At 43.4% G+C, this 23,951-nt stretch overlaps 1 protein-coding gene across 2 annotated transcripts in view; it reads left to right on the forward strand.

The window, feature by feature from the left end:
* Positions 1-20,229: 20,229 nt before the first annotated feature.
* The window catches only part of LOC120064347 (insulin-like growth factor-binding protein 2-B), a 37,159-nt gene continuing 33,437 nt past the window's right edge, over positions 20,230-23,951 (forward strand). The window contains exon 1 of one of the 2 annotated variants that reach the window (XM_039014863.1): positions 20,230-20,679. In XM_039014863.1, the coding sequence (XP_038870791.1) occupies positions 20,316-20,679 (364 nt within the window). In that variant the 5' untranslated portion in view covers positions 20,230-20,315. The remainder of the gene's footprint in view (positions 20,680-23,951) is intronic. The other variant, XM_039014864.1, reaches the window with a different exon arrangement.

Raw genomic sequence — 23,951 nt, forward strand, 5'->3', positions numbered from 1 at the left:
GGAATGAACTCTTTTCCCCAAGGTTCAAGTTTATACCCCACACAGAATGTTTGTCTGTCTGTTTAAAATGGACTATGTTATCATGAACAGTGCTGCAGAACCATAGGTTTAAATTGATACACGTGAAGTGGAGACCATGTTTCAAATATTGAAGCATCTGCTGAATTTGACGAAATTATGTATTGTATAGTATGATACTGCTGTTTTTCTTTTTTAATAGAGAAGTGTAACATCACATGTCTTATTGACTCTTGTTGTACAAACACTACACTCTTAGAAAAAAGGGTTCCAAAAAGGTTATTTGCGGAGGGATAGGGTTCTACCAAGAACCGTTTTGATCTGAAGATCCCTTTTTGGAAGACAAGGGTTCTTTGCAAGGGAAAGGGTTCTACCTAGAACGTTTAACATTCTAATAACCGTTTCTGGAGGAAAGAGTTCTTTAATAATTCTTTAGATGGCAATAAGGATTCTTTGAAAGGCAAGAAGGGTTCTTCATAGAACCATATATCATACAGTATTTCCCAGCATGCTCTAGGTAGAACCATATACAGGGGGTTCTATAGCGAACACTATATAAAAGATTCAAGGTAGAACCCTCTGCAAAGCGTTCCCCTATGGGGACAATCCGAAGAACCCTACATGGTACTACTACTTAGCACCTTTTTTTCCCTAAGAGTGTAGATACTGGGATTGCAATGTTGTGTATGGACAACTTACTTAGCCCTACCGTGTGAGACTTATTGAATGTATAGGCCTATATAGTAAGTTTCCAGGGATGTTGTTTTGATAGTCTCTACTTTGTCTGCACTGTCTCTTCCGCTGCTCTGTTAAACTGGAGGTATGCTAGCGTCAACTTGGCTTCTGAAGGAAGGACTTAAGTCAATAGAATCTCAGACCAAAGTGGTCGTGCTTTACTCTGGGCTTGGAGTAATAGACAGCTACTGGCAGTGCGTTTGGCATGTCAAAGGCAAAGGGTATCACAGTTACCATGGCGGCAGACATGAAAATGGGAAGAGGGCAAGGGGAGAAAGCTTCCCCCTCACTCAATGTGAAGTCAAAAGGTCTTTGTTGTTTGAGAACACGGGTTTGCTGGTGTGTTGAGGGCTACCAGAGATCCCCGTGGCCCTGTGGTGGATAGGCCTACACTCAGTAAAACAATCACTCAAGTCACTGGGAAAAAATAAAGATTTGGAAGAGTGGTTATTATTCAAGATAATAAAAAGGTATAGTGTTGCCACTTTCTTCTGCTCTGTCTGGATTCCTCAAGTTTTGGAGCAGGGACATGAAAAGAAAATTGTTCTAGGCCCGTGAAAAAGGCCTGGCATGTTAGATGTTGTGAATCCACAATGTTTCGTCGCCTGATACCTCCATGCTAGCACAGACCAGACCACCCACTCAAAATCTACGAATATAGCGTTGTTATTTTTTAGCCCCTGTTACTTACCCTTCTCTCACTTGATGACTAGGACATTTGTGAAGGCATTAAGAAGTACTGTAGACAATCAGAAATGTATGCAATTAGATTACCTGTATATCTTTGTTATGTATCTACCTTCATAAGTAATAAGATAGCACTGCTAACCCTGTGGCAACATCCTACTGTATGTCCAGTTTTTTTTCATTTGAATTAATGGGTAATTCCCAACTTGTCCTACCATTGTTGCACCATGTAATGAATATAGAGTTATAAAGGTGAAGGTCCCCTTTAAAGGGATAGTTCAAAATTTTGGCAATGAAGCTACGAGCTAGTTACCTTAATGCTAACTAGCATTAACACAATGACTGGAAGTATACTGGAACAGTTAGCATTAGCACCAGTCATTGTGCTAATGCTAGTTAGCTTTGACTCGCAAAACTACCTTCCTGCATACTGTACGCAGAGACATAAAAATGGTATCCACTAGTTCATCACTAGTTCATCAGACTCTGGGGAGGTAGATAATGGGCTTATTGTTAGGTAGGTGAATTTGACTTTAATTGACGGTCTTGTGGCATTTAAAGGATTTTCTGCAGCTCACTTGTAATGAAGGACTTATCCCTCAATGAAGGACAATGTTTTTAGTGTCACTCTTAAGAAGGTGAGTATGGTTTATACATGCTATACCTGTGTTAAAATCAGCCTGAAGCCGTGACACACATACACACACACAAATATAAGTCTTTCTGCTCTGAAAACGATACCTGATGAAGTGGGGTTTGTCTGTCTGAGAAAAAAAAGTATGTGAGTTAATTTTATGATAAATTATGAATTACTTTAGCATTAGCAATACTGAAAGATTCTTATGTTATGTGGATACTTGAATAGCGTTTCAGCCTGTTATTATTGTAAAGGGGTTTTCAAACTACTGTAAAACAAATTGTTATTTTTTTGTCTGAAAATAAATATTTATGTGTTTCAAATAAATCTTTATTATGTGTTTCAAATAAATCCATCCAATTTTTATCCAAGACTTATTTAAGAACATAACAATGTATTACAATACTATAAGTACCATTATTCAACATACAATATATGGCTTTGCAAAAATGTGTGTTTATGAATGTTAAACAGATATCCAACTTACTGTTCGCTACGTCTAGTGTGTCTCACGTGAAAGTGTATTTGTAAGATTTGTCCACCAAGAGGGTTGGCTCTCAGAGCCCAGTGGATGTGGTGATGTGGACACACAGCAGGGGGAGGAGCAGAATGGTGATGATACAAGGCAGAATCAGCAACATCAGGACAGCGAAAGCCGGGTCCTCCACACGCGAGCAGAGTGAGAAGAACATCTGGTGCACCTCTAGGAAGATGTCATCCTTCAGTGAAGGCTCCACACACATGGTACTGGTGGCCACTTGTTCCACACAGTGCTTCAAAATGTTGTAGGAGCTGATGGTGAAAAGGGGAAAAAACGTAATGTTCCATTTCCCTATTTCTCTCCTGAAGTGGGCATTCACTCACTCCATTCCTTTTAGTGGGGAGTGAACCCTCACACTTCAGGAAGAAAGGGGAGAGAAATGGGCCGGAGCCACTGTCAAAACAGACTAATAAAAGTTGCATGTACTAAACAGCCTGGACTACTGTGAGCCAATCGCTCAAATTTCAGGGTGTAACCGGTTGTTCTGTTCCCCTTGTTAAAGAGACACCACCCTAACACACCATTTAGTTCTCCAGGGCTTGGGCCCTGCAGGCGATGTCAACAGTAATATATGAATTATTACAGTGTAATTAATGGGCTAGCACTACATCTTCGCTCTGAACAAACATGTGATGTCGGAGAAATACGAGTGGAGCAGTGTGGCTAGACATGTACACTAGGCTACCACCCCCAAAAATTGAATTAGCTCTAACCTGAAGTTACACAAAAAACACCCTGGAGACAGGAAAAGTCTGACTTTCCCATGACTAAAGGTTGTATATCTTTACCGATATAGCCATTAAAAATGGTCATGCGCGGCTATACTTAGCCCTTTCCTCTGTTCTCACTCATCAGCCAGGGGATGTGAGCTCAGGGGCTCCCCCCCAATACAAAATACAATAGGCAGGAAGGCTAGAGACAGGTCAGGCTGTACACCAAACCCCTCTGTTGTAGGGGTACACACACGCACCCTTTAAAGGTGGGCCAGGGACATCTGTGCTGATAGTTGCTAGCTTCCATGCTCTGGTTGAAGTTTGGGAGGCAGTAACCATGCACGTAGTGGTCGAACGTCAGCCTGTTGCACTGTGCAACGTAGCCTCCCTCGCTAAGCCCTAGAAAAAAACAAGAGTTGGTGAAAAGTAAACACATCGTGACAGCAGACCCGTTTATCCCAACTCCCAATCTATTACAAAATAAGAGAAAAAAAACATCAACCATTCGATAGAACTGAAGATTATAGGCAGTGGGTTGGTGATTTCATGTCTGTTAACGCTGTGTCAACAAAACATTATGTTTCATATAAATCCCAGACCATTACGGAGCGAGGGAAGAGGCGGTGAAATATTCCAGTCTCGCATGTCTCTTTTAGTACTACTGAATCAGTACGCAGTAGTTACAATGTGTTTTCCATTATTTTTAGGTGGTATAAAAACTGACAGCGAAACAACTGTTGGACCACAAAGCTCTTCTATTTGGAATAGGACAGTTCAGAGATATACAGTGGCTTGCGAAAGTATTCACCCCTCTTGGCATTTTCCCTATTTTGTTGCCTTACAACCAGGAATTAAAATAGATTTTTGGGGGGATTTGTATCATTTGATTTACACAGCATGCCTACCACTTTGAAGATGCAATTTTTTTTAAATTGTGAAACAAACAAGAAATAGGACAAAAAAACAGAAAACTTGAGCGTGCATAACTATTCACCCTCCAAAGTCAATACTTTGTAGAGTCACCTTTTGCAGCAATTACAGCTGCAAGTATCTTGGGGTATGTCTCTATAAGCTTGGCACATCTAGCCACTGGGATTTTTGCCCATTATTCAAGGCAAAACTGCTCCAGCTCCTTCAAGTTGGATGGGTTCCGCTGGTGTACAGCAATATTTAAGTCATACCACCGATTCTCAATTGGATTGAGGTCTGGGCTTTGACTAGGCCATTCCAAGACATTTAAATGTTTCCCCTTAAACCACTTGAGTGTTGCTTTAGCAGTATGCTTAGGGTCATTGTCCTGCTGGAAGGTGAACTTCCGTCCCAGTCTCAAATCTCTGGAAGACTGAAACAGGTTTCCTTCAAGAATTTCCCTGTATTTAGCGCCATCCACCATTCCTTCAATTCTGACCAGTTTCCCAGTCCCTGCCGATGAAAAACATCCCCACAGGATGATACTGCCACCACCATGCTTCTCTGTGGGGATGGTGTTTTCGAGGTGATGAGAGGTGTTGTGTTTGCACCAAACATAGCTTTTTCCTTTATGGCCAAAAAGCTCAATTTTAGTCTCATCTGACCAGAGTACCTTCTTCCATATGTTTGTGGAGTCTCCCACATGACTTTTGGCGAACACCAAAATTGTTTGCTTATTTTTTTCTTTAAGCAATGTTTTTTTCTGGCCACTCTTCCGTAAAGCCCAGCTCTGTGGAGTGTACACCTTAAAGTGGTCCTATGGACAAATACTCCAATCTCCGCTGTGGAACTTTGCAGCTCTTTCAGCGTTATCTTTGGTCTCTTTGTTGCCTCTCTGATTAATGCCCTCCTTGCCTGGTCCGTGAGTTTTGGTGGGCGGCCCTCTCTTGGCAGGTTTGTTGTGGTGCCATATTCTTTCCATTTTTTAATATGGATTTAATGGTGCTCCGTGGGATGTTCAAAGTTTCTGATACATTTTTTTATAACCTAACCCTTATCTGTACCTTTCCACAACTTTGTCCCTGACCTGTTTGGAGAGCTCCTTGGTCTTCATGGTGCCACTTGCTTGGTGGAGCCCCTTGCTTAGTGGTGTTGCAGACTCTGGGGCCTTTCAGAACAGGTGTATATATACTGAGATCATGTGACACTTAGATTGCACACTGGTGGACTTTATTTAACTAATTATGTGACTTCTGAAGGTAATTGGTTGCACCAGATCTTATTTAGGGGTTTCATAGCAAAGTGGGTGAATACATATACACATATTATTTTTTTCATTTCACGTCACTAATTTGGACTATTTTGTGTATGTCCATTACATGAAATCCAAATAAAAACCCATTTAAAATTACAGATTGTAATGCAACAAAATTGGAAAAACGCCAAGGTGGATGAATACTTTTGCAAGGCACTGTACTGCTTTCTCCCCCGCTTTTAAAGGCCTTATATGTTTTTGCTGTAGCATGACAATTAGAGGACTAGACTGCTGTACACATTGCTGTAGCAGGATAAAAATTAAACTGTGCTCAAAAGAAGGGCATTGAAAAGTAGGTTGGAGGACTAAGTCAAGCGAAGTATTGTAATTGTTGCTCACGTGTTAAGGCCATGTGGATCACAATAAGGCAGGTCAAAATAGTCTGTCGATTCTCCATCTGTCAGAAATAGATACTGTCCATAGTTAATCAAACAATGACAATTCAGTAATGGTAATACGTAATGTTTGCACCTGCAACTACCTATCAGGTGTGCAGATAGTGTGTCCTACTGAGTATCGTCACCATCAACATGTTGCTTCCCACCATTTGATCTTCTAGATTACAAGGCAAATGTAAAGTAAAGGTCTCAGGCCTCAGGCTGGCATCATTAAGACCACATGGTACACTAGCAATAGGGTTGAAAACCAGTTTATGCCAGAACCAGGCTACAGAGAACTACATTACAGTCTGGCAAATGCATGCCAGCAGCTGCTTTTTACACATCATTTTCCCTCAATTTGTGGCAGTTTGAAAAATTACTTATTAATCCATGCCCTGCCTTGCCAGATTAACACCTCACTTCACCCTCAATAATCAACAAAAAATGGCTAGCATACTTTCGGTGCAGATAAGAGTGACTCAAATGGATAATGGCTTGTCGTGTCATTTATTTCTATAAAAATAGATGACTGAAGAGGGAGAGAGAACATCTGCTTATGTTCTGATATGATTGAAATATCAAGGTGCTTTGTATTGTTTGACACTAAACATTTGTATTTTTATCTCCAAATAGCTGGTAAAAAGTGAATGGCCAGCTGTTTACTGAATATTTTTTAAATGAATGAATATTTCTCTTGGGACATGGGAGTCACTGAAAACAGATGTGGAGAGGAATGCAGACAAATGTACTATCTAAATGTTCTAATATACAGTTTGTGTCTACGTATACTGTCAAAACTGATACAGTGGTACAACCAGGATGGATTTGTCATTTAAAGCTAAAAGTTATACTGGGAGTTGTGAGTAGATACACAAACACCAAACAATTAGTGAAAAAGTACAGCAATTGACTGCACCCAACCGATTTACTTAAGTAAAAAGTAATATATCATATTCTTTATATTAAGCAAACCAGATGGCACGATTTTCTAGTTTTTTTAAAGTATGAACAGACAGGGGCACACGCCAGCACTCATTTATAAACACACTATTTGTGTTTAGTGAATACGCCAGATCAGAGGCAGTAGGGATGACAATGTGTTGTATTAGTAGGTGCGTAAATTTGACAATATTGCTGTCCTGCCTGAGCATTCGAAATGTAACGAGTACTTTTGGTTGTCAGAGAAAATGTATGGTAGTAAAAGGTAAATATTTTCTTTAGGAATGTAGTGTAGTAAACTAGAGTACATATACACAACTACAACAACAAAATACTTAATTAGTACTTTCAAATATTTTTACTTAAGTACTTTACACCACTGGATACACTTTTTATTTATTTATTTCACCTTAATTTAACCAGGTAGGCTAGTTGAGAACAAGTTCTCATTTACAACTGCGACCTGGCCAAGATAAAGCAAAGCAGTTTGACACATACAACAATACAGTCAATAATACAGTAGAAAAAGTCTATTTACAGTGTGTGCAAATGAGGTAAGATAATACCTTTACTTATATCTGTAGATTAATTCATCTTCTGTCCCTGGAAGGTCACACGCAAAATCTGGAGCCCAGTCGTTCTCCTGTGAAGTAGAGTCGCTGCTGAAAACCAACTAACCAAGGAAACCTTGTTTCACGGCTGCAGCGAACGAGAACCCCTTTAGGGATTCAGGGTCTTATCAGTCCGTGGGACTGGGAGATGTGCTTATGCAATCTCCCAGCTCTAAACCACTCAGGCTGCTTCCTTTCCCATGCTTCTATACTTAAAACCCCATGCCCCGGCTATTCCCAAGTGAAATGGACAAGCAGGCCTTACATTTTGGTATGTTAAAATGTACAGTATATTAATGTTGGGGTGGGGTGGAGGGCCTAGATGGGGGAAGAAGGGATGAGGAGAGCGGGTACAGGCTTGGTGATCCACTCTCTACCCCTAACCAGCAACATGTATTGGGGTAACCGACACACACTGTACACCAGACAGACATAGACAGCACACATACAGTGACCACAACACATCCCTATTGTAGGCACACAGAAGTGCATACAGACACACAGAGGTGCACACACATACAGACAGCATCCAATTCAATTGTTTTGTTAAGCTGTAAATTGATGACCCAGTTCCACTAAAAAAGTCACCCTCCCCTCATGTCCATATTTTTGTTGTTGTTTCAAGCATCGTATTACAGTTCTATATTACCTAAATAGATTGGACAGTAGGGAGAGGCAATAGATTTATCTGAGAGTAACACAGTGTCAAGTTTTCTCCCCCTACTGATATTTCCTGAGTAATTACATGCCATAAATCTGCTCCCAGACCTGCTCTTGACCCCTGGGTGTCTCCAGGCTAATAGCAAGCCACAAGACAATGGGTAGTATTGTTGTTGTGTGTCATGAGTAAAACTGTGTGAATTGTGACGTGATTTAAACTTGAACTACATATTATATGGCCTAAATAGGCCCAAGATCTATCTGCAGTATTGGATGAGGTTAAATACGGTGTGTAGACAGTTTAATTCAATTTACCGCTACGACCGCCACCATCATTGCATTACCTTTTTATTGGATTGTCTACTATGAGATATATATTTCATGCACACACAGCATTAGGCAAGCTGTTTCTCGGCACACATACCACACTGACAGATATGGATAAAGTTCTATTACGCACCCAAGAGTTTCTCAATCCTGATACTGGAAGGTACCAAATGCAACCCAATCCTACAATCAAGCAAAGAGTTTACTTGTAATTAAGAAGCCTTTTGGTTATCTCTCTGTAGTCAATATCCTCCAGAGAAGCCTTTAAAAAAAGGTTTATAACTTAACCGTCTCGTTTTTTTTTTAAACTCTCAATAATATATATTTTTTCATCCTGTGACTTTTTAACTACTTGTTAAAAATTCTCATGTCCTATAACTTTTAAGACAACACTCGTTGTTTTTGATCAACTACTATAGCCAAAGGAGCAGTCCTGCTATGTGAAATAGCCACCTTTACTCATGAGCCTATGTTTATGTCCATGCCTGTCTGTCTCTTTCTTTACCTTCTAAAACACTGAAAACCGACGTAGAGCTGTGTAAACAGAAAAGCTTTTAGATGTTCTGCAGACTGTGACACTCGCCTCTCAACATGTTGACAGGGCCCAGAGCTAGTGCAATAGGAGTGACTTGTAGCTATCACACCCCTATGGCATTGCTTAGTGACAGCATGTTTAAGCTTATGGTTGCCAGAGTGAGGGAGAGATATTTATGGCTTGGCAGCCATTAGCACAATAATATAGTACCCTCTGTATGTAATGTATGTCAATGTTATTCTTAAGTCCCAAAAGGTAATGTGATCTGTTCCATAAACTATGAAGGATATGAATTAAATTACAATTTGAAGTGTCCAAACAAGTTTGAAAAAGGCACTGTTTAGGGTTGTATGGCTGTGCCAGTAGTTGTTTCCTAGGAGAGAGTGGTTGAACTTTTCGAAGTCTCTCTTGTTCTAAAAACATCTCGGGTCTCAGGACAATTTTTCTGGAATGCAGCACTCTGGGAATGTTCCCGAGATGGATTGAAGATTGGCAAGAGGCCTGGATTGCAGATCACAACTGTCAGAATGTTCTGATGAGCATCCAGCCCTACCACGGTAAGGCATAGACACACACGGAGGCTAAAACACACAATCACACACATACTTACTTTTTTTTTTTTTTTTTTTTTTTTAAGCCTAATGGCCACTATTCCTCATGAAGCCTTTAGACTTGGAGGCCCCCACTTTCTTTACAATTGAACAAGCAATTAAAGCAAAGCTGGAAAATTTCACCCTCAAACCTTTCATCTCATCAGTCAAATGTTTTGTTTTGGGTGTTAGCTTTTGTCAAAACAGCGCCCTTCTCTTCACTCTGCTCCTTTCAATTAAACTCAAGAATGAGCAATGGAAAATTTGAACACCATTGTGCGGTGTTTCATTTGCCTCGACTAGACGACCACTTGACAGATGAATCTTTCAGGAGTCCTGTGAAAATACCTTTCAGCACCCCCGTCATGTATTTTTTCCCTAAGTGCAAAATGTAATGATTCAATGATTTCGCTAATGCACATCCATCTCGAGCTGCTAAGCAACATACACATAATATAATAATAATCAATTAGCTACTTGTGAAATGTGCAGGAATGGTCATATGAAAACATTTCCATTTCACTTAGTTGTCTGCATAATATCGTTAGTGTCAGGGCAAACATACAGATGGCACAGGGTCCGCACTGAAAATACTTGTTTGTGAAAGTGAAAAACTGTGTTGTTTGGACAGTGTGTCTTATTGGTGTAATGGAAAATGTTGCCTCAGATAGGTGCTGCTAGACTGGAAAGCAGAAACCATGGATAACCTGTACACCTGCCTCAAGAGAGAGAGTGCCTCATTCCAGGACCATGTCCAACACTGCAAACACTCCTTCAATGTGTACGCTCTTCAGTCAGTCTTGTGTGCCCTGACCATGAAACGCCAGGATGAATCAACAGCTTGGAGCAGCTGTGGGTTCTCCTCTCTGAGGTTACAGAGGTGCCTGTGGTGGTAGTCAGTGGCTACAGAGGCTCAGACACAAAACACTGCATCACGTGGCCTCTCTCTTTCGTCGAACATCTGGGCGCCTTGAAAGAGACCTTTGGCGAGAAAGTGATAGTCCCTCTCTGCAAAAACATGTACGTCATTGACGAAGACGAGCGCACTGCCACTTCTGATTGGAATGTCCCTTTGACCTCTGACTCTTAAGGCCCACCCCCTACGTCTCTGACCAAGGTGGCCAATTAGCTCTTTGTTCTCCGATGCAGATGGGCTTTGATGTTTGTCCCTGGTCCAATCAAGGCAGAGAAGTTCAGTCTACTGACCAATGCTGATGGGGCTGAGTGGTTCGTCAAGGTTCAATGGCTTGTACTGGATATCCTCTATAAGAGCTCTAGGGCTGCCCGACTTGCCTACCAGTGGGTAGACCTGCACCAGCATTGACACAGGGGTAGGATAGCAGGGTGCAGTGGGTTGAAGGCTATCCAGATATCCCCAGAGGTCTACCGGCGAGAGATGAGAAGGGAATGATGAGCATATCCTGGTTGTGAGGAGAAGGGAGGGAATGGCTAGAGAGGCCCAAGCCAGACTGAGGAAGTCTAGGAGGGAGCTTATGGCTTTGGCCGGGAAAGAGCAGTGGGTGCTAGCTCTGGAGGTAAGGTTACAGAAGGCCACCTACAGGATCCAGGACCTGCAGGCCAAGCTCTGACAGGAGAGGCTGATGTTAGAACATGAGGCCCAGCAGGAGGTCAGTGAGGTGGGGGCGAGGAAGGCAGAGGAGCTGGGCCACAACCGGAGTCTGGAGCTTGAGAGGAGGTTGAGGATGGAGAGGTACCATGGGAGGAAATTGCTGGGAGACCTGCTGATGGAGCTTGAGATTCACCCAGTTCTCATACGCTACGCTGATATGGTGAGCGGAGAAGTGAGACAGATTATTCACATTTTATCTAGCTAGTATCAAATAAAATACAATTGTATTTGTCACATGCGCCGAAACGGTGACTTTACCGTGAAGTGCTTACTTACGAGCCCTTTCCCAACAATGCAGAGTTAAAAAGAAAGAAAGAAAAAAAGGAAATAGTTATACAATAAAATAACAATAAGAAGGCTATATACAGTATATGGTATCCATACAAGAATAGCCTCAGAGTCATAATCAGGTGTCAACCTCTCAGGGAGTTGTCAGCCTCATGCTGTCCTAATATGGACACTGTAAGCTTAAGAATCTGTCAGTGTTCTATTTTACTATGTTCCATGACTTTGAGGTGAGGGATCGGTGAAGACAGCAGGAGGAGACTCTACGGGCCATAGATGGCAGTAAGGGCTGCAGGTTCCCCCCTGAGGGTGCCCTTTCCAGCCTGCTAGCCTCAGCCTCTCCATCCAGTGCATCCATCTCCTCTAACCTGTTCTCCCTCAGATAGACATCCAGCAAGAGGCTTTCATCTTGGAGTACCAGTTCAGGTCCGTCCCCTGCCCAGGCTCCCTGGGTGGACGGAGTCCTTTATCCCTGGGCCTCCAGATTGATACCCAACCCAACAAATGGATTGTCGCCTTGGGGATGCCTGATGGATCCTGGACAAAGCTCCAGCCTCACATAAGGCCCATATTTGATTTAGTTTCTAAAGCTTGTCTTTTTTTAAATTCCACCTAATTTAGTCAATGATGAACACACACACACACATATACTGTATATGCATGTACGAGTGCATGTTGTGTTTTTTCCCGGTACAACATTTTTACGACTGAGACATTCTCTGAATATTTAACTACAGTAGTGACAGTCCTTAACCCAATTTGGTCAAAAACACAATAAAAGAAAACAAGGAATGTCCCATTAGAGCACAAACACACTTTTGTGTCCTCCCCTTATGGAAAAAACTCATGATTTCATATTTGAAATTTCACATGTGAAATCATTTGAAAACATGTTTTTGGTGAAAAGCATGAGGTGGCGCACGCCTAAAAAGTTAGTGGAGGTGCTGACTAATGGTGAGTAAACTGTAGGCTATAAAAATAGAGTCGCACACTCCAAGCTCCCAGTAATTTATTGGGAAAAACACCAAAGTTTCAGCATCCCTGTACCTTCTTCAGGGTAATATGAATGCTTGAACCAGGTTATGTAGACAAAGAGTGTAATACATTTTTACTTTAGCGGACACTCTTATCCAGAGCAACTTACACTAGTGAGTGCATAAAAGTTCATACTTTTTACAAAGTGGTCCCCTGTGGGAAACGAAGCCACAACCCTAGCGGTGTATGCACCATGCTTTACCAACTGAGCCACATGGGACACCAATGACCATAATGAGGGGTGTGTCATAGTAAGTAGGGTGATGAGGGATGAAAAAGTGAAACGGTTAATAAAAGACAATAATTGACAGAATGTTTAATATATTAGGCTATTCTTTTGATAATCATATTGCAACATGATTAGATATTGTACATCAAAATGCATGATTATAAAATGTCATATATATATTGTAGCGACCCGCACAGACAGCTGTGTCTTATGTGTTATGCGGTTAGTTGCTTATGTTGTACTTACCAGTACCCAGTGTTCGCGGGGTCCGACATGCCAATCAACCTGCTATCTGCCAATCACGGGAATGCCTGGAATGTTCTGATGCCGGGCATCCTGGTGGAGTGGTGGGAGGGGTTTGGCAGGGGGTGGAGCATTGCAAGTTTAAGGCCATTTTTAGCCATTGTTCTCTCTCTTATGTCTGGTCTTCACAAGAGAAGGTCACGGTTGTTTTATACAGGTATCTTTCATTTATTTGGCGTGGGCTACGGCCAAACAGTAGCCTGTGTGGAGTTGGGTTAATAAACCGTGAATTCATAAACTCAAGCCTCTGTCTGGACAATTGTTCCTTTCTGATCTGGCCAGGTCATTACATTGGTGTCAGAAGTAAAAACGTAGATAAAAGTTAGCCAGCTAGCTAGCTGACTACCGTGGCTAGCTAATGTACGTGAGAACGAGGGTTGAAAATGCTTAGAGGGAATCCGAAAGTGAAGGTGGAGGTAAGGGACGATTATGGCCAAGGAGGTGCGTGTGCATGGACATCGGAGGATCTGGCTGAGGAGATCGCCAGGGCATCGGAGCACAGAGGTCGCTTGAAGGAGACCGCTAGAATGATGGTGGCTGAAGCGGGCATGAGTGCTCCGTCGACTGTGCTTCGAGTGGATTCTGGTGGGCAGACCGAAGGAGTGACGTGGATCCTGTGGGACAAGGAATCTGGGGCTCAGGTTGTAAATAAACATGCGGCGCTCAGTTCCCGATTGCCTCCGTATCTGTTAAGATGCACTGTAATAGACGCAGGCAGTCTGGAGAGCCTCTACGGGTGCTAGCTAATGATATTGAGAGCCTCTCTCGGCGGGCATGCTCACATGCCCCCCTCCGTGCAGAGCGAGCTAGCACGGGACCAGTTCATACAGGCGCTCTCTCCTACGGAGCTGCGCATACAGACCCAGCTGGCTCATCCGGAGTCATTGGAGATGGCTTTGGAGAGGGAGCTCATTTGGGCTGGGGCTTCAGCTGGGGCTTCGGTGGGGGTGCAGAGAGACAGACCCACTGTGCGGGATGGGGGACAGAGCAGCCCAGAGCTGGAAAGCCTGCATGGGTGACTGAAATGACTGAACTTATTCGTGCTGTGTCTCTACAGGTGGCACGAAACACATGCCCTAGTCCCAGGGTCTGCTGGGGGTGTGGCCAGTCAGGCCATCTGCGCCGGGATTTCCCCATGTCCCCAAGAGCTCAGGGAAATGGCTCAGGGTCTGCATAGATGGGGCAGTGCAGACCCCTGGCTCTCTTTCCCAACCACCACCAACTTCAGGAGGAACCCACCGACACGCACGGGGGAGCAAGGCTCCACGTCCCCCAGAAGCAGACGAGGGCAAGCGGAGAGAGCCTGTTGTTGTGGTGGGCTGGACCTGTGTTGTTTTTTTTTGTCATGTTCCAGTCACTGTGGAGGGGGTGCCCTGCTCTGCACTGGTGGACACTGGGTCCACAGTAACCCTGGTGAGGCTGGATATTGTGCCAGGTTGGACTCAGTTTGAGTCCACAACTGTGCAGCTCCGCATAGTCACAGGTAAGCTGGCACCCATGAAAGGGAAGGGAATAATGACTCTGACAGTAGGGGGCAGGACTGTGCGTCATCCTGTGTGGGTGGCGGCTGTGCAGGACCCTAGTATCCAGGGGTTGGACTTTCTTAGGAGCACAGGCTGCCAGTTAGACCTAAATGGGGGCACACTGAGCCTCCAGGGAGTGCCGGCAGTCAACATCGCCCCCCCCCCCTAATGTCACATTCACTCAACCAAACAAACCCTTTACTCCAACAGTTAAAGCAGCAGAGACTCATGGCTTTCCCCCCTCCCCCACATCTGTGTGTGACTTTTCCCCAGCTCCTCTGTCACCTACGGCTGTGTGTTACATTCCCCCAGCTACCTCCATGACACATCCCTCCGTGAGCCTAGGCCATGCCCCCCCAGCCCAGCTACCCCAGATGGGAGAGGAGAGGACACTGTCTGCAGTGAAGGAGATATGAGGGGAGGAACTGTGTTGGTATTGACCCCAAGCAGCAGGAACGGTTGTGGCAGTTGCTGTTTGAAATCAGAGACCGCTTTGCGCTGAATGAGGAAGAGGTGGGTCAGACTCAGCTGGTGCAGCATGAGATCGACACAGATGAGCCCCTGGGCGTCCCCGCCATATCCCGCTGGCACACCATTAGGTGGCAGACAAGGCTGTGTTGGAGATGCAGCGGGCAAACTTCATCGAGCCCTCAGTTGTCATGGTTCCTAAGAAGGGGTGCAAGCTGAGGTTCTGTGAGGACTACAGGTGGCTGAATGAGGTAACCAGGAAGGACTCATACCTCATACCACGTATTGGTGAGTTGCTGGACGTGGTTAGGGGGTCCTCCTAGTTCTCCTCACTAGACCTCCGCAGTGGCTACTGGCAGATGCCCCTCTCCCCAGAGGCCAGAGCCAAAACTGTGTTCTCCACTAACAGGGGACACTGGCAGATCAAGGTTCTGTGCTTCGGCCTGTGCAACGCTCCAGCTACTTTTGATGGACAGGGTGCTGGATGGCATCCCCCGACAGGAGTGTCTGGTATACCCCAACAACATCCTGACCCATGGCAGCTCCTTCCAGTCAGCCCTGGAGGCACTATGGCATGTGCTGGAGAGGGAGGGGTGCTGGAGAGGGTGGCTGCCGCAGGCCTGAAGCTCCATCCTCAAAGTTATGGCCTTGTGGAGCGCTTCAACAAAACGCTTGGACAGCAGCTGGCCATCGTCTCTTCCAAACACCAGCGTGACTGGGACAAGCACCTGCCTATGGTCCTCATGGCATGCCGCTCCGCTGTCCAAGACTCCACCTCCTGCACGCCTGCCCTCCTCATGCTGGGGAGAGAGATCCGCACCCCTGTCATTGAACTTGCCTGTGCATATTGGGGCTTGTCATGCTTAATTAGATGACTCGGGGGTGGAAAGAATGTGGTAATGACAAAACGACCCTGACAGTGAGTACAGACGCAGTCGTTGGATATCCACAGGGGCTCCATAGCCTGTACAGGGACTGCTATTGCACTCTGTCTGAGTATATGGAATTACCCCTAGTTGTTTGTTTCCCTGTCTAATGGTTAGGGTAAGCTATTTGGGAGGGTATAAGCTTATTCTATACCTGTGCCTCTACACTGAGGTTATTACTGTAGAAGTCTCTTCTATCATGTGCATTCCTATCTGTTCCTATAAAAGGCCTTTTCACACTGCATTGTTCTTAATGTGCTCTGTTTTTTGTCCTCAGATGGAAGGATTAAATAATATTATTTTGACAAATAAATTCATGCAGAACGCGTTACTGGCATCTCGAGCATATGTAAATTAAGTGAAAGTGCCAATTTTGTGATTGGACAGTGAGAATTCTAGGCATTGTTCTTGTTATACACTGCTCAAAAAAATAAAGGGAACACTTAAACAACACAATGTAACTCCAAGTCAATCACACTTCTGTGAAATAAAACTGTCCACTTAGGAAGCAACACTGATTGACAATAAATTTCACATGCTGTTGTGCAAATGGAATAGACAAAAGGTGGAAATTAACGGCAATTAGCAAGACACCCTCAATAAAGGAGTGATTCTGCAGGTGGTGACCACAGACCACTTCTCAGTTCCTATGCTTCCTGGCTGATGTTTTGGTCACTTTTGAATGCTGGCGGTGCTCTCACTCTAGTGGTAGCATGAGGCGGAGTCTACAACCCACACAAGTGGCTCAGGTAGTGCAGCTCATCCAGGATGGCACATCAATGCGAGCTGTGGCAAGAAGGTTTGCTGTGTCTGTCAGCGTAGTGTCCAGAGCATGGAGGCGCTACCAGGAGACAGGCCAGTACATCAGGAGACGTGGAGGAGGCCGTAGGAGGGCAACAACCCAGCAGCAGGACCGCTACCTCCGCCTTTGAGCAGAAGTTTACATACACTAAGTTGACTGTGCCTTCAAACATCTTGGAAAATTCCAGAAAATGATGTCATGGCTTTAGAAGCTTCTGATAAGCTAATTGACATCATTTGAGTCAATTGGAGGTGTACCTGTGGACGTATTTCAAGGCCTACCTTCAAACTCAGTGTCTCTTTGCTTGACATCATGGGAAAATCTAAATTAAATCAGCCAAGACCTCAGAAAAAAATTGTAGACCTCCAAAAGTCTGGTTCATCCTTGGGAGCAATGTCCAAACGCCTGAAGGTACCATCCGTCATACCACTCAGGAAGGAGACGCGTTCTGTCTCCTAGAGATGAACATACTTTGGTGCGAAAAGTGCAAATCGATCCCATGACAACAGCAAAGGTCCTTGTGAAGATGCTGGAGGAAACAGGTACAAAAGTATCTATATCCACAGTAAAACGACTGGTGCACTTCACAAAATAGATGGCATCATGAGGCAGGAAAATTACGTGGATATATTGAAGCAACATCTCAAGACACCAGTCAGGAAGTTGAAGCTTGGGCGCAAATGGGTCTTTCAATTGGACAATGACCCCAAGCATACTTCCAAAGTTGTGGCAAAATGACTTAAGGACAACAAAGTCAAGGTATTGGAGTGGCCATCACAAAGCCCTGACCTCAATCCCATAGAAAATTTGTGGGCAGAACCGAAAAAGTGTGTGCGAGCAAGGAGGCCTACAAACCGGACTCAGTTACACCAGCTCTTTCTGGAGGAATGGGCCAAAATTCATCCAACTTATTGTGGGAAGCTTGTGAAAGGCTACCCGAAATGTTTGACCCAAGTTAAACAGTTTAACTTCTTATGGCTGCAGGGGCAGTATTGAGTAGCTTGGATGAAAGGTGCACAGAGGTGCCCATAATAAACTGCCTGCTCCTCAGTCCCAGTTGCTAATATATGCATATTATTATTCGTATTGGATAGAAAACACTCTGAAGTTTCTAAAACGGTTTGAATTATGTCTGTGAGTATCACAGAACTCATATGTCAGGCAAAAACCTGAGAAGTTCCACTTCCTGTATGAATTTTTTCTGAGGTGGCAGATTTTCAACCAAGCTCTCATTGAAATTACAGCGAGATATTGATGAGTTTTCACTTCCTACGGCTTCCTCTAGATGTCAACAGTCAATAGAACTTTGTCTGATGACTCTAATGTGAAGGGGGGCCGAAGGAGACAGGAATTAGTCAGGTCTGCCACGAGCTGACCATGCTTTCACATGCGCTTTCACATGCGCGTTCACATGAGGAGGACCTCTGTTCCACCGCTCTTCTGAAGTCAACTAATTCTCCGGTTGGAACGTTATTCAAGATGTATGTTAACAACATTCTAAAGATTGATTCAGTACATCGTTTGACATGTTTCTACTGACTGTTACGGAACTTTTGGACATTTTGTCACGTTATAGTGGATGCGCTTTGTGACTTTGGAATTGTTTACCAAAAGCGCTAACCAAAGTAGCTAATTGGACATAAATAACGGACATTATCGAACAAATCAAGCATTTATTGTGGACCTGGGATTCCTAGAACTGCATTCTTATGAAGTTCATCAAAGGTAAGGAAACATTTATCATGTATTTTCTGGTTTCTGTTGACCCCAACATGGCGGCTAATTTGGCCATTGTTCTGGAGCTCCGTCTCAGATTATTGCATGCTTTGCTTTTTCCGTAAAGTTTTTTTGAAATCTGACACAGCGGTTGCATTAAGGAGGGGTATATCTATAATTCCATGTGTATAACTTGTATTATCATCTACATTTATGATGAGTATTTCTGTTGAAACGATGTGGCTATGCAAAATCACTTGATGTTTTTGGAACTAGTGAATGTAACGCGCCAATGTAAACTCAGATTTTTTGTTATAAATATGAACTTTATCAAACACAACATGCATGTATTGTGTAACATGAAGTCCTATGAGTGTCATCTGATGAAGATAATCAAAGGTTAGTGATTAATTTTATCTCTATTTCTGCTTTTTCTGACTGCTATCTTTCACTGGAAAAATGGCTGTGCTTATTGTGGTTTGGTGGTGACCTAACATAATCGTTTGTAGTGCTTTCGCTGAAAAGCATATTTGAAATCAGACACTTTGGTGGGATTAACAACAAGAGTACCTTTAAAATGATATAAGACACATGTATGTTTGAGGAATTGTAATTATGAGATTTCTGTTGTTTCAATTTGGCGCCCTGCACTTTCACTGGCTGTTGTCATATCGATCCCGGTAGCGGGATGCAGCCATAAGAAGTTTTAAAGGCAATGCTACCACACACTAATTGAGTGTATGTTAACTTCTGGCCCACTGGGAATGTGATGAAAGAAATAAAAGCTGGCATAAATCATTCTCTCTACTATTATTCTGACGTTTCACATTCTTAAAATAAAGTGGTGATCCTAACTGACCTAAGACAGGGAATTTTTACTAGGATTAAATATCAGGAATTGTGAAATTCTGAATTTAAATGTACTTGGCTAAGGTGTATGTAATCTTCCGACTTCAACTGTACATGCTATAAAGTAAGAAGGCACCCACTAAGACAAATAAGCTTCATTAATATCTGCTAACGTAGGCCCCTGCAGGATAGGCTCCTACAGTGGCTATGCTATCTTTGGACCCCTTGAGTCAACAAACATTGCTCTCCGCGGTGGCCAAGAGACACAGATACCCCGTATAAGTTTACAGAAGCCTGCTTGCTGGATAAGCACAACAACCACTACTCGCTACCAATAAATCAATGGGACATATGGGGGAGGGAGATCCATTTCGGTCCTTGGGACAGCTTTAATTGAGTGTAAATGGAAATGCGAGAAATGGAGTGGTCATGTCAGACACCCAGCACACGCTGTAATATTCCCTTGGAAAGTTCTGTTTCTCTGCTCTGCTGCTTGTTGTTTAAACATACTCTCATGAAGAGCAAAAATTATCTTGACATTTTGGCTGAATCGAATGTATTAAGATAATATATGAAATGTTGTAAGTAAAGATAATATCATTTGAAAGCACAAAGCAAGCTCTTGCTATAGTCGAAGCATGGCTATTCAAACATATGCACATATTTATTCAGATACTGACATTTGATCATTTGTTCCTTCAATAATTCGTTATCTATTGCACACTAAGGTTATGCAAGAGACAACTCACTACAAGCTACATGTAGTTAATTATCTGCCTTTTTGACATACAATATCAGAAACATGACAGTTGATAGGACCCTGCAGATTGCACCACTGGGTCTCCCACTTGTTTACTATGCTAACACAGTTGACAGTTCCACTTTTGGACCCAAAGTTTACATCCTTATCTATCCATGTTACTCTTTATTAGACAGTACAGCTAAAGGTAGAATGGTGCTATATTATGGCTGCAGTTTGCTGCTGCTTACATTCCTTGCTCTGCCGGGTCTATTGCTCGGGGACATGGTATTCCATTGTCCGAGCTGTGCTGCGGAGCGCCAAGCTGCATGTCCTAAGTTTGCTACAACCTGTACTGAGATAGTCAGGGAGCCCGGCTGTGGCTGCTGCCCAGTGTGTTCCCGGTTAGAAGGCGAATTCTGTGGCGTCTACACACCGAGGTGTTCCACAGGGCTGCGTTGTTATCCCACTGCAGATTCAGAATTGCCCTTGGAGCAGCTGGTTCAGGGGTTAGGACGATGCTCACACAAAGTAGACCCGGTACCCAACCTCACTCAAGAGCATCAGGACAAGAGTGGTAAGTAACTAGACTGTCGCTAAGAGAAGGTTATCATTATTGTAGGGTAACAAGTATTCTGTGTTAAACATGTCTTTAATCGGCCACAATATTGAAGTGCATAGCATCTGCTGAATGTCATAGGCTGGTATACTGGAGATCTATTGCTTCTCTAAATGTTTCCATTAGAAATCAGTACCCCAAGACGTCCCCTTATTAGGTGTAAATGGCAAAACATGTATTTAAAACAATTTTCCCACTTTTTTTAATGCCCAAAGCACAGGTCAAAGATTAATGCTGCTGGCAGTAACTTGGTGCCATCTCACATACAGCATCCCCTTCACATCAGATTTCCATTTCATGAGCCAGTCAAGTGTAAAAGAGGCACTATCAGGTGCCAGGTGTCTTGTAAGCTTGAGGCTCTCTAAATTATCTTTAATTAGGTAGCAGGTCATATTCCTACACATAGCTCCCCCCTCCACCCTCCATCCCTCCATCGTGTGTTTGTTTGATAACTGTTGCTGTTATTGGCATGACAACACATCTTGCAGCAATGGGAGAAAGCTGTACGAACTCATGTGCTTTCGTACCAAAATACACGCACAAAACCTCAGAGTACATACAGTACACTCTGGATGAACTCATCATTTTCAAGGAATTCTGTGCTTGGGTGGATGTTTGAAGATGTGTCCTCATCTGACTGAGCACACATTGCATAGGCTGGAACTGCATTCAGTCTCTGAAAAACAGTGGGTTCTGACAAAAAGTTTCCCAGATTGGGAAGAGCTAATAGTGACTGTCTTTACATGTTGATTGCAAACAACAGACCTTAGGTCTGTTACAACTTTTTAGCCTCTTTATTGTCTCATACTTCCTCTCTTTCTCTTTCTCCTCCTTCTCTATGTGTTGTCTGTGAACAGGGATTGCCCTTGTAGCCCTGCAGGTAATGGTGTACTCAGACTTGGTGTGCTGACACCCCTACAGGTGGTTAATTACTGCATGTCTGTGCTTTTTGTGCGAGAGCGAGAGAGAGAGAGAGAGAGAGAGAGAGAGAGAGAGAGAGAGAGAGAGAGAGATTACAAATATAGGATCTTAATTTGACCAGTTTCTCACAGCAGGAAAATCATGTGAATTATTGTGTGGATTCTAATTAAATCAGACATTATAAAGTGGAAATGACAAACTTTAGAAGCCTTTTAAAACCTCAAAACACTAAAGGTTTGCATTTCTAGCTGTGCAGGACATTTCCTGTAACAATAGGGTGATCACATTAAGATCTAACATCTGTAAAGATAGAGAGGGTGCGCTCTGGGTGGCAACTGCATGTTAGTACAATTATTGAACGCAATTAGCATTAGATTTAACCTGTTCCGAAAGGAAAAGTTATGTGACCGGAGAAATGAGAATTCTGAGCCTTTTAGAGGTCAAAATGGTATGGAGACTAGTTGAAAAGGTCAATTTCCAAACGAATCAAATATGTTATGAAGGCAGAGCTCGCAATAGTAGCTGTACACTGTAGCAACTTGTTAGCATTAGTTAGCCAAGTTATGCACATCATAATCTTGTTCACCAGACTTCCTCCCAATGCTCAGAATGTCTGGTAGACCAAAGCTTCAAACACAGCCTTCATTAGCCCAGTGGCAAGTTCTGGAAAAAGTCCATATGAAAATAGAAAGTCAGGGAGAAAGTCCAAATGCATATCCATTAACAGTGTGGGGAAGCAACTCTCAAAATATAGTTTACCAAGCTACCAATTTTTTATCTCGTCACATTAGTTTTTGGTTAAAAAGTTCCTTTTTTTATCATCATGATTTATTTAAACAGTAATGTGCAATTGACCAAAAGTAATCCAACTTTCTGAATAGGAAACAAAGGCACGGGAATGCCCCTGTCTGTGTGTGTCAGGGCTAAACCAACATACAGGGAAGGTTTTGGAAACCCTCCAAGGCAGTCGATCATCCCGTCAGTGGCCCGCTTGCGCCAATAAATACAGTATAATGTAATAATGTTATTTTTTATCGAGACTATGTAATTGATAAAAAAACAGATGGATTCCCAAAGCTGTTCATTTGTTAAGTTGATTATTTATCACATGCTTGCTGCACACATATAGCCTATAGATAATCTGTTTGGCAGAGACAGCATGCAGCTCTCAAACAGCTGGTTGTTGCGTGGAGGAAAGCAGTAGGAAAGATGTTCCAAGTCATGATATCTACCAGTAAATGCTAAGGCAAGAATAGGTATGCAAACCAGGTATTACTGGTGATGTATAACGGATACTGATGATGCACAATTTAGTCCTGCTAAGCTACAGGACTGTTTTACTAGCACAGACTGGAATGTTCTGGGACTCTTCTGATGGCATTGAGGAGTACACCACAGCAGTCACTGGCTTCATCAATAAGTGCATCGATGACATCACCCTCACAGTGACCGTACGTACATTCCCCAACCAGAAGCCATGGATTACAGGAAAAATCCGCACTTAACTTAAAGGGTAGAGCTTCCGCTTTCAAGGAGCGGGACTCCAACCTGGAAGCCTTTAAGAAATCCCGCTATGCCCCCAGAGGAACCATGGGGGCATAGCGGGATGTCAATACAGGACTAAGACTGAATCATACTACACCAGCTCCGACGCTCGTCAGATGTGGCAGGGCTTGCAAACTATTACAGACTACAAAGGGAAGCACAGCCACGAGCTGCCCAGTGACATGAACCTACCAGACAAGCTAAATTACCGTTCCGGACAACTGTGTGATCACGCTCTCCGTAGCCGATGTGAGTAGACCTTTAAACAGGTCAACATTCACAAGGCTGCAGGGCCAGACGGATTACCAGGACGTGTACTCCGAGCATGCGCTGACCAACTGGCAAGTGTCTTTACTGACATTTTCAACCTGTCCCTGACTGAGTCTGTAATACCAACATGTTTCAAGCAGACAACCATAGTCCCTGTGCCGAAATTAACACTAAGGTAACCTGCCAAAATGATTACCGACCCGTAGCACTCACGTCTGTAGCCATGAAGTGCTTTGAAAGGCTGGTCATAGCTCACATCAACACCATTATCCCATTATCCCAGAAACCCTAGACCCACTCCGATTTGCACACCGCCCCAACAGATCCACAGATGATGCAATCTCTATTGTACTCAACACTGTCCTTTCCCACTTGGACAAAAGGAACACATATGTGAGAATGCTATTCATTGACTACAGCTCATCGTTCAACACCATAGTGCAATCAAGCTCATCACTAAGCTAAGGACCCTGGGACTAAACACCTCCCTCTGC

Source organism: Salvelinus namaycush, chromosome 19 (assembly GCF_016432855.1).
Source record: "Salvelinus namaycush isolate Seneca chromosome 19, SaNama_1.0, whole genome shotgun sequence".
In the NCBI taxonomy this organism is placed as follows: Eukaryota; Metazoa; Chordata; class Actinopteri; order Salmoniformes; family Salmonidae; genus Salvelinus; species Salvelinus namaycush.